The sequence below is a fragment of the Galeopterus variegatus genome, unplaced genomic scaffold (assembly GCF_000696425.1).
Source record: "Galeopterus variegatus unplaced genomic scaffold, G_variegatus-3.0.2 Scaffold1229, whole genome shotgun sequence".
Classification (NCBI taxonomy): domain Eukaryota; kingdom Metazoa; phylum Chordata; class Mammalia; order Dermoptera; family Cynocephalidae; genus Galeopterus; species Galeopterus variegatus.
The window spans coordinates 89,293-99,953 of NW_007727340.1; the positions used below are offsets into that span (position 1 = coordinate 89,293).

A 10,661-nucleotide genomic window follows, 5' to 3' on the forward strand; every position below is an offset into this window, starting at 1 on the left:
AGGAAAAAAAAAAAAAGAAATAGAATTTCTTATAATCTTATTTTAATAATAATCTTATTTTAAAAATTGATACAAACAAGTTTTTTCCTTCTAGGAACCAATATTGTTTGATGAACTCAGTCATTCTTAAAATCCTATCTGTACGTTTTTAGCTCTGGCAAAGAATTCTTTCCATTCCAGATGGAAAAGCATTATAAATACCATTAAATACGTATTTGGGCCAGACACATAATCAGTAGCATACATTCAGCTAACATTGCGTAGTTAGAGCTACCGTTACCAATTTCATAGTGAAAAGGTAACTGTTTTCATCAACCTTCCTGATACACGCCTTGATTTTCTTGCTTTACACTTTGCCCAAAAGTATTATAAATGCCAGCTGCAGAAACCAAAACTGTGGCTAGTTTAAAACCAAAATGTATTACCTTGGGAGTAAGTATGAGAATGAGTTGGGCATCGGCATCTAGGGAAAAGGAAAAAAAATGAAAAATGTAAAGTGAAACTGGAAACCAAAAAATAAAAAAGTAACTTACGTTGCATTCTAGTCCTAAGGTGCTATCACACTGGTGGTTATTGGCAGACACTGTACAATAGAAACCAACAAACCAACCAAAAAACGCAGAAATCCCAACGGACGACAGTTGACCCAGAGTCCTCCCATCCTGCAGGATCATTCTTTCCCGGGTTCTTTGCTCAAGCACTGCTCAGAGAAGCACTGCGGGGACGGTCAGGTTTAAGACGGGGTCCCGGTCTCCCCTAAGCCCCAGCTCTTACTAGGTTAGGAGCTTTGACCAGACTGTCCCCAGGCTGACTCGCCCCTGGCGCCTCTTCTCCCTCATCCCCTGCGCTGGGAACTTTTCCCCCGTGTCTTCAGGCCGTTCCAGTTTTCTTCAGACCAGCTCTGGACTCGTGCTTGCAGGACGCCTCCCCGGACCCTCAGCCCTCCCCGGTCACCGCTCGCGTCCCTCCCTTCCCGGCCCCCGGAGCCACGCTCTCCCACCTCTCTGTCGCCTCCCTGCGGGTTTCCCACGTCCTCCTCTGGGAAACGTTCCCTGCCCTGGCTCACGTCTCCCCTCCCTGTCCGGGTCGCCTCCCGTTTCTAGGACAGTCCCTTCTCCGGCGGGCCTCTTCCTCCTGTTCGCTATCTCATCGAGGGAGCAGAACACGGTTTCGTGTTGCTTTTGATTGTCACAACGGGGTCTCAGTAGAGACTCGAGTGCATAACCTCCTCCTCCCTGCCCCCACCCGCCCCAAACTCAAATTTGGAATGAAAACATCCGAGGGGGAAGAGTGGAGAAGCGTTGATCTCCGTGGCTGTAGAGATCTCAAAAATTCCGAGTCGAGAAATCAAATCCCGGGGAGGCGCCGGCGACAGGTCGCACGAGCCACGGCTGCCATCTGGCGGGCACAGCCGGCCGCGGGCGTTTAGGCGGCAGTGCGCCGGGCCCGGCTTGCTCCCCTCCCCCTTCTCGTTCTGTTTTGTTTTCAAGCTCTGCAGCTACCTCAGCTCGTCATTTCTACTCCTTCCTTGAGGTTTGTATCCTCCGCCCTCCCGCCTTCTCGGGCTCCATCTGTCCTGCGTTTCTCACTCAATTCTTCTCGGCATATTGGTGCTTCATGCCGGAGGCTCTGGCGTGCCCACCCCGGGGTCTCCCTCCCGGCCTGCACGCGCCGCCTGCCTTTCCTCGCCTCCAGCACACGCCTTGGCCCCTGCAATGGGGCTGCAGCGACCGCGGGTCCCAGCCGCCTGCAGCACCTTCCCAGCCCGGCTCCAGCAGCGCCGAACCCGGGCCACGTCCGCGGCGGGTGCGCGAAACTGTCGCCTCTTTCCGAACTCTGCTCGCCTGGGTGCCCTCGAGCTGCTCTTTCTCCGGCTGCTTTTCCACTCTGCTCATTCCTTCAGTGCTGGGGTTAGTCCTGGGCTGCCTTCGGCCATTCTGACCCTCCTCCTCCCTCACCCATTATAACCCACCAGCCATCAAGGCTCCACCGCAACACACCCTCTTCCCTCCAGGCCCTTGCCACTCTCCGGTTCCCGTGTCATCTCTTATCTGCATTACTAACCATTGCATGGCGCGGCCCAGCTCCTCCTTACTCTGGTGTCCGGTAGGATGCATGCCGGCCGTGCTGGGCAACTGCATCTTGTGCGCGCGGGCCAGGTTCCGCAGCCGGTTCAGCTCGTTTTTGGCCACTCTTTCTTTCTTGGCCTGAACACGCTTGGCGAACTGGTCCTCCATGGGGTTGGCGCTTCCGGGCACCTCGATCAGCCATTCCTTGGTGTCGTCCCGGGCGCGTTGGTAGCCCCAGCGACGCCGCCACTGACCGCTCACCTCGTCCCACACCAAATTGGTCTTCTTCTTGGGACGAATGCCCTTGAGGCGTGCAAACTGCTGCCAGCGTGTAAGGGGCCGCGGCCGGGGCACCGGCTTCTCACGCGGCAGGCGCGTGGTGGGCTCGGGCAGTCGCGCCACCAGCGCCTCTTCCACGCGCTCGGTGGGCAGCTGCCACAGTTGGTTGATGAGCAGCTGCGTGTTGTCTCGCGCCAGGGCCCGCAGCTCGGCCTCTGGAGTAGATCCCGCGTGCCGCAGCCCCGTTGGGGGGTTCCGGTCCAAAGCCAGCAGGTTACCCAAGTCAAATTCTACCTCTAGCTCCTTGTGCACCGTGATGCGCTGCAGCTTCTCTGCCTCGTCCCGCTCCACCTTTGCCAGCAGCTCCTCCACACTCTGGCCCTCCATGGCTCCAGGCGACTCACTCCCTTAAGGGCGGCAGCTGAAGTTACTTCTTCCACAGCCGCTGCTCTAGCCCCGGCACCGCAACCACGTGCGGGCGCTCAGACGCTCAGCCCGGAAGAGAAAGTTTCGCTTCCGGAGCACCCGGAACCCACTCAAGATCCAGGCGACTTGAGGAAAGGCCGGCAGAGGGCGGTGTTGGAGAGCTGATGGGCGTAGAGGCGGGACCTGGCGCCCGGAAGTGGGCGGAGCTGGCGCGAGGAGCCCGGAGGACAGGTTCCAGGGCCTGATTGGGACTGCGGCTCCCGGGATGCGGCGGTCCGTGCGGGTGGGCTCGGGAATGGGACGGCCGTGGGGCTGTAGTTGATGTGGGTTCTGATCAGGTGGGGGGTTACAATTTCAATATAAACTCGTTGTAAAGATGTGTAGCTAGTCAGCTGTTCTTGGGGCTAGGTAAATTACTTCGCCAGAGCCATAACCCGCTCTCGGGGTCCTGGGTGTCGGCCGAGAAAGACACACCCGGTTTGCTTTGGGAGCGAGCGGGGCTGACATTCAGTCTGCCCTGGGTGGGGCAGGTGTGCACCACCCCAGCGAGGTGACTCAGAGTCAGGAGATTCGTCCTCTCTTGGCAAGACTGCGGTTTCTGTAGACTGCCTGAGTGCGAGTCCTGATTATGCCACTGTTTGACCTTTGGCCATTTAACTTATTTGAGCCTATTTTAAATTTTGAGAAAGATTTAAGTATTTTCTGGATTAATGAGGACTATTACCATTATTTAGTGAAGCCTAGATTTATCATTTACAGCAAAACAATGTGTTCAGTGTTAAAAAGCATGAAGTCTTTTTTAAAAAAACAGACAGCAATTGTACTGCACTTTCAATATTATTTTTGTTACCAAAAGAAGTATGAGTTTTTCTAGTAACAGTGGTCTCACTAACACCATTATAATTTAACTGCTTTGTGTTTTTTAGAAAGTAAAAATAATCCGTACTGTGTATCCAAGTCACTGGCTTCCAGTATAACTTCTACCAATAGTCAAAAAGTTAAAAGCAACACTAGACACATCCACATTTTTATTAAATAACATTTACAACAGTTACTTGTAAGTCCACTTTTGAAAATATTTGTAATCTTTCCTTTCCCCCCACCAGCATGTTTGTTAACATAATTCTAATCATGCCACACTCCCTTCTCATGCAACCATTCCAAAACATTCTGCGTGACATTGGTTCCAAGGGATATGAATGGTGTTGCATGATAGAGTTCCATGATGACACAGGTTTAGAACAAACCATTTAGATCCAGATGAACTTTTTGTTTCTTTTCTGCAGGACTTCCTAGAGCCCTTCATGTGCTAATGTGCACTCTGACTCTCTGAGAGGGCAATACAGCAGTAAGTAGTTTCCCAAACTTACTTGGCCATGTAATTTTTTTATAATGTGGCATCTTATGGGGCATTCTTTGATCATAGTGTTTTACCGTAAGAAATATTGCTTCAATAGATTTCCATTATCTACAAGACACAATTCAGATTCCTTAGCACAAGTCTGAGAACAAGAGCTATCTCGTTAGGCCAGAATATCTCAGTTCAAATTATGGCTATGCCATCTGCTTAGCTGTGTGACACTGCAGAAATTAACGGTAGACATTAGATTAAAACCTGCCTCACCAAGCCGTGCACGGGTGCATGGCACATTCTGTGACAGCGCTGTCCCTCCTGGTGCACACTCCGGCGCGTGACGGGAGAGCACTGCGTACCCATGTCCCTAAAATCATCAAAGTAACGTGAGGAAGACTGCGCGGAGCCCGGGCGGGCCACACCCAGGGGGGATGCAGGGGCACGGCGGCGTCCCCGGCCCCAGCCCGCCCGTCCGCCAGCCCCGCACTCACGCTGCGAGCTGCATTTGCCTCAGCAAGTGCGCGACCCGGGCCCGGGCGGCGGCGGCCATGGCTGCACAGTCCTCCTTCCCTCCCCATGTCCCCGTCCTGCCCTCTCCGCCGGCCAATCCCCACCGCCGCCGTCCTCCCGCCCACTGGACCTCGTCCCCGCACCCGACCTGCTAGGTCGCCTGCCTGAACTTCAGCCCGCCGTGGCTCTGGACCATTTCCCCACGAGGAGTCACAACCACAACTGCCCCAGCTGCAAAGTCTCACCATCCACCCTTGGAATGGCCCTAGAAGTTAACCGCTCCGTAGGGTCTTGGACACTGCCTTAAATCTCGACCTAAAATCCTCTATTTTTCACGTTGGGACTTGGGGAAAGGGAGCAGAACAAGGGCATTCTTTTTCCACCCTGAATCCTTTAAAATGCCACTTTGCCTTCTGAGAACACGTTCAGAATAAACTGGAAAAGACTGAGGGACAGGAAGAAGACCCAAGGCAGTTACAAACATTTCACCTTCTAATCAAACCAGCTCCGGTCAGTTTGACAAAGGAATCAAAAGATAATGTTCCAGTTAAGGATTTTGTGAGTCTCTTTCTCTCTTCCTCAAATAGGCTCTACTTGAAGTCAAGCTTTAAAAAACAGGATATAAATTTTGAGAAAGATTTAAGTATTTTCTGGATTAATGAGGACTATTACCATTATTTAGTGAAGCCTAGATTTATCATTTACAGCAAAACAATGTGTTCAGTGTTAAAAAGCATGAAATCTTTTTTAAAAAAACAGACAGCAATTGTACTGCACTTTCAATATTATTTTTGTTACCAAAAGAAGTATGAGTTTTTCTAGTAACAGTGGTCTCACTAACACCATTATAATTTAACTGCTTTGTGTTTTTTAGAAAGTAAAAATAATCCGTACTGTGTATCCAAGTCACTGGCTTCCAGTATAACTTCTACCAATAGTCAAAAAGTTAAAAGCAACACTAGACACATCCACATTTTTATTAAATAACATTTACAACAGTTACTTGTAAGTCCACTTTTGAAAATATTTGTAATCTTTCCTTTCCCCCTACTTTGACAAATACACAAGCTTGCTATAAAAATAATGCAAAAATGTACAAACCAGTCTGTTGGGAGTGTCTGAAACATGAGCAACTCCCCCTCGCCCCATATTCAAAATTAAAGAGATAGCTGTTTAAGAATAGAACTCACTTCCAATTTGGACCAAATTATTTCCCAAATTCTTACGTCCTCAAATACCTCAAATCCTTTAATCTCAAGCCAGTCTCAGTTGTGGGAAAATATTAATTTGTAGAGTCCAACACTTTAACGTTCTCTCTTGAAGGGAGGGCAATTCTGTCCCTTTAAGCTCAGTGAAGGTAGCGGCCACTTCCTTCTGCATTCCCGTACGTTTCCTAGAACTTATTTAATATAACATAGTTCTTGGTTTACAGAACGGCTCTGAGAGTGGAACTATTACTTCCTCCTCTTTCTCCCTTGGTGCTGTCCTCCTTTCCTCCTGGCACCCAAGCCAGGCGGCCCGGAATTCATCTTGCCTCCCACGCCCCCTTTCCTCTTGCCTCCCTGGCTGGGCGGTCCCCCTTTCCTCTTGCCCGCAGGACCCTGCCGACCCCCCTTCCTCTTGCCCTTCTGGCTCATTTTCCTCCTCTTGGCGGCCTCCTCCTGGTCCTCTTCCCTCATCTGCTTATTGGTGGCCCTCGTCACGTCCAGCTGAGGCTTCTTGCTGTTCATGATCCGAAGCAGCTCCAACTGGCTCATTTTCTCGGCTGCAAAGTCCCCAAAAAGGGGCTGAAACTTCCTCTTCTTGCCGGAGCCCCGGGGTGTTTTTTCCTTGGGGAGGCGCTCCTGGAAGCGCCCCAGAGAGGCGGTGGAGACCTTGGCCACTTGCATGGCGCGGCCCAGCTCCTCCTTACTCTGGTGTCCGGTAGGATGCATGCCGGCCGTGCTGGGCAACTGCATCTTGTGCGCGCGGGCCAGGTTCCGCAGCCGGTTCAGCTCGTTTTTGGCCACTCTTTCTTTCTTGGCCTGAACACGCTTGGCGAACTGGTCCTCCATGGGGTTGGCGCTTCCGGGCACCTCGATCAGCCATTCCTTGGTGTCGTCCCGGGCGCGTTGGTAGCCCCAGCGACGCCGCCACTGACCGCTCACCTCGTCCCACACCAAATTGGTCTTCTTCTTGGGACGAATGCCCTTGAGGCGTGCAAACTGCTGCCAGCGTGTAAGGGGCCGCGGCCGGGGCACCGGCTTCTCACGCGGCAGGCGCGTGGTGGGCTCGGGCAGTCGCGCCACCAGCGCCTCTTCCACGCGCTCGGTGGGCAGCTGCCACAGTTGGTTGATGAGCAGCTGCGTGTTGTCTCGCGCCAGGGCCCGCAGCTCGGCCTCTGGAGTAGATCCCGCGTGCCGCAGCCCCGTTGGGGGGTTCCGGTCCAAAGCCAGCAGGTTACCCAAGTCAAATTCTACCTCTAGCTCCTTGTGCACCGTGATGCGCTGCAGCTTCTCTGCCTCGTCCCGCTCCACCTTTGCCAGCAGCTCCTCCACACTCTGGCCCTCCATGGCTCCAGGCGACTCACTCCCTTAAGGGCGGCAGCTGAAGTTACTTCTTCCACAGCCGCTGCTCTAGCCCCGGCACCGCAACCACGTGCGGGCGCTCAGACGCTCAGCCCGGAAGAGAAAGTTTCGCTTCCGGAGCACCCGGAACCCACTCAAGATCCAGGCGACTTGAGGAAAGGCCGGCAGAGGGCGGTGTTGGAGAGCTGATGGGCGTAGAGGCGGGACCTGGCGCCCGGAAGTGGGCGGAGCTGGCGCGAGGAGCCCGGAGGACAGGTTCCAGGGCCTGATTGGGACTGCGGCTCCCGGGATGCGGCGGTCCGTGCGGGTGGGCTCGGGAATGGGACGGCCGTGGGGCTGTAGTTGATGTGGGTTCTGATCAGGTGGGGGGTTACAATTTCAATATAAACTCGTTGTAAAGATGTGTAGCTAGTCAGCTGTTCTTGGGGCTAGGTAAATTACTTCGCCAGAGCCATAACCCGCTCTCGGGGTCCTGGGTGTCGGCCGAGAAAGACACACCCGGTTTGCTTTGGGAGCGAGCGGGGCTGACATTCAGTCTGCCCTGGGTGGGGCAGGTGTGCACCACCCCAGCGAGGTGACTCAGAGTCAGGAGATTCGTCCTCTCTTGGCAAGACTGCGGTTTCTGTAGACTGCCTGAGTGCGAGTCCTGATTATGCCACTGTTTGACCTTTGGCCATTTAACTTATTTGAGCCTATTTAAAAACCTGTTAGATGGGAATTCTAATAGTGTTCACTAACTAGGGCTGTTACAAGAATAAATGTGTTAACGTGCTCCAAGGGAGGCTTAGGCTAGGGCCTGGAACATATGAGCGGTCAATGAAAACCAACTAAACACCAATTATTATTTAATCTTAATAATGGCCCTGGGAGCTAAGCCAAAGAGGCAGTATTAGATGGTGGTTAAACACTAGGTTTCTTGAGTCAAAGTGCCTAGAATCAGATCTCGGTTTACCATTTATTGTGCCTACTTGGACAGGTTGTTTAACCTAAGCCCTATTCATAAGTTGATTAATATGAAACATTAGTTCCTGGTACATAGTCAGAATTTAGTAAGTGTTAGCTATTATTGTTATTAACTACTGTTTTAACTATGTTATTTCTGCTGATGAAAAGGCAAGTCTCAGAGAGGTGAAATGACTTATCTAAGGTTGTATAGCTAGCAAATGTGGGAACAACAGGTATCTTAACTCTGTCTTTAAGACTATATACACACTCTCTGCAATGTCATTCAAGCTCGTAATACTCAAAAAGTGCAGTCAACCGACCAGCAGCATGACAAAACCTTGGAGCTTGTTAGAAATGCAAAATCTCAGGCCTGTCCCCAGATGTAATTTATGAGAACCTCCATGTTAATAAGATCTCCAGGTGATTAGTATGTACATTCAATTTTGGGAGGCAGTGCTGATTGTGTGGTTTACAGGGTTTATCTTCCTTTCACTGGGCACAAGGGTTATCGAAGAGGGGATTATGCTGGAGAATTAACCAATAGAAATTAACATAATAGCAGTTAGGAAATAAACTTTCTAAGTTTCAGCATTGTATCAGACTCCCCTTTCTTCCTCTTATCTAAAAGCATTTTAGGATTTGCTGTTTTTTTGTTGGATTATGCTGGAGAATTAACCAATAGAAATTAACATAATAGCAGTTAGGAAATAAACTTTCCAAGTTTCAGCATTGTATCAGACTCCCCTTTCTTCCTCTTATCTAAAAGCATTTTAGGATTTGCTGTTTTTTTGTTTTTTTTTCCTGAGCCTTTGCCTTAACACTCAGCATCAAGTCTTTAACATCAGTCATCCCATGGGGCCAAGGCTAGGTCAAAGGCTGTATGAGGTAACTGCCTTGAATCTTCAAACTTTGGGGATTTGCCATAGGAGAGAGTTAAGGATATTGGTATGACTGCCCTGGGCTTAGCTTGGCTTCTGATCCATTCATTCACTCAAGAAACATTTAATTGAATGGCTTCCATGTGCCAGACACTAGATACAAAGTTTATTGAGACCCTATGGAACAATGAAGAAGAAAGATGTGTAAGGAGAAATGTACTGCGAGTATATAGTGTGACTGGTCCTCTAACAGGAAGTATGACTGTGCAGGGTTTAGCTCCTCTGTCAATCTTCAGAATTAGGAAAAAAAGAGCATAGTTTGACAGATGTTAAATGGTATGAATTCTCACTGGATGAAATGCTGTTTGTTCTGGGTTGTACAGAGCAGCTCTTAATTGAACTGTAATTGTTTTATGTTCAATGGTTTTTTATAGTCTAAATGGATTTTAATTTCCTTGAAGACTGGAGACTGATTTTTACTTACATATAATAGGTGTTCAATACATGATTGCTTGAAAGAGTAAGTATTATAGGCTTTTCTAAGTTAAAGCGGAATTAATGTTGGTTATGTATTCAAGGTGGGCAGAAGGAGTAAATTGGGAATTGGGGCTTTTAAAAAAATCTTATTGAGGCAAGTGGTAAGTGCTGGTCTCCAGCTTCCCTTTGTTTTCATCTTCATTTAGGCAAGGGTACATATAAAGTGTCAAGAAAAAGAAAGCCTACCAGAGATGTGCGCATATATGTGAATATGTTTTAATAGTATGACAAATGGTGATGCATGTTATCTTTTCCCTTTGTTGGTTTTACTTCCTCCTTTTGTGCCATAAATACAGAGAGATCCCAAGTTCGGTCATCAGAACCCCCTTCTTTTCTTCTGTGCCTGTACGGTATGCCATTTCATCCACTCAGCTGCCACTTTTGTGCAGGTAGTTCTTAGAGGTGATGAAGAAGAAAAAGGCCAGGAAAGGAGAGTAAAAGAAAAGAACTACAGTGACTCCGTTTTTTTTTAACTTAATTGACCTGTTTTCTAGCCCAAGAAGCTGACCCTTCATTAGAATTTACTGCTTAGGAGACTCTTGTATAGATAAGCAAGCGCAGATAACATTGTTTAGAGAAATCCTGGGAAGGCAGGATGTGTGTCAATCTGTTAAACATATGGGGAATTACTTACTAATTACATACCTAGATTAGAGTAGCCATAAATATTGTAAAAGGCCCGAGAAACCATGTTCAGTTATCCATTTATCTTCACACAATGTTTGGAATTTGTTTACCGTTTAGACTTTTCCTGACTACACAATAAAACCTCATCACTGTTTCTGCCTTTTGGGCAGTCTTACAAGCTGAAAAGTGGTCTCCCTGGTTTGCACATCTAACAAGCCTCATGTAAATTTCCTTAGAGACTGCAGTGTTCTGCTTTGGCAGAGGTGTGTCTTTATCCCTTTCCTTTTCAAAACTCTAGGCTTAGATCTCTATGTGCTGGTCTTTTTAAAAAAATTTTTTTTATTTTTTATATCACACTCTAAATTCAGTATGTTTAAAACTACAGAACATGTCATCTTCCCTCACATTTGCTCTCCTTTCATCATCCACCCATCTGCACCCCCCCCCCCCCCCCCCCCCCCCCCCCCCC

At 49.2% G+C, this 10,661-nt stretch overlaps 3 protein-coding genes across 4 annotated transcripts in view; all 3 read right to left on the bottom strand.

The window, feature by feature from the left end:
• Nucleotides 1-1,528, bottom strand: part of ADHFE1 (alcohol dehydrogenase, iron containing, 1) — a 31,294-nt gene extending 29,766 nt beyond the window's left edge. The window contains exons 1-2 of one of the 2 annotated variants that reach the window (XM_008575730.1): nt 1,503-1,528; nt 426-463 (exon numbers count right to left, since the gene is read on the bottom strand). The gene's annotated coding sequence lies outside the window, so the exon portion shown is untranslated. Of the gene's footprint in view, nt 1-425; nt 464-774; nt 814-1,502 lie in introns of those variants that run through there. The other variant, XM_008575729.1, reaches the window with a different exon arrangement.
• Nucleotides 1,529-1,589: 61 nt separating this feature from the next.
• Nucleotides 1,590-2,735, bottom strand: LOC103592878 (ribosome biogenesis regulatory protein homolog). The gene is made up of 2 exons (XM_008575743.1): nt 2,065-2,735; nt 1,590-1,953 (listed from the first exon to the last, which is right to left on the bottom strand). The coding sequence occupies exons 1-2, from the start codon at nt 2,733-2,735 to the stop codon at nt 1,590-1,592; spliced, it is 1,035 nt and encodes a 344-aa protein (XP_008573965.1).
• Nucleotides 2,736-5,596: 2,861 nt separating this feature from the next.
• On the bottom strand, nt 5,597-7,273 carry LOC103592872 (ribosome biogenesis regulatory protein homolog). The gene has a single exon (XM_008575731.1). The coding sequence runs from the start codon at nt 7,188-7,190 to the stop codon at nt 6,093-6,095; it is 1,098 nt and encodes a 365-aa protein (XP_008573953.1). The 5' UTR covers nt 7,191-7,273; the 3' UTR covers nt 5,597-6,092.
• Nucleotides 7,274-10,661: the final 3,388 nt, after the last annotated feature.

Excerpts from the sequence above, each read along its gene's own strand:
- LOC103592878 (XM_008575743.1), bottom strand. The coding sequence starts at position 2,735 with ATGGAGGGCCAGAGTGTGGAGGAGCTGCTGGCAAAGGTGGAGCGGGAC. Across the intron at positions 1,954-2,064 it reads CTGGGCCGCGCCATGCAATG|GGAGGAGGAGGGTCAGAATG; the intron begins GTTAGTAATGCA and ends ATAATGGGTGAG.
- LOC103592872 (XM_008575731.1), bottom strand. The coding sequence starts at position 7,190 with ATGGAGGGCCAGAGTGTGGAGGAGCTGCTGGCAAAGGTGGAGCGGGAC.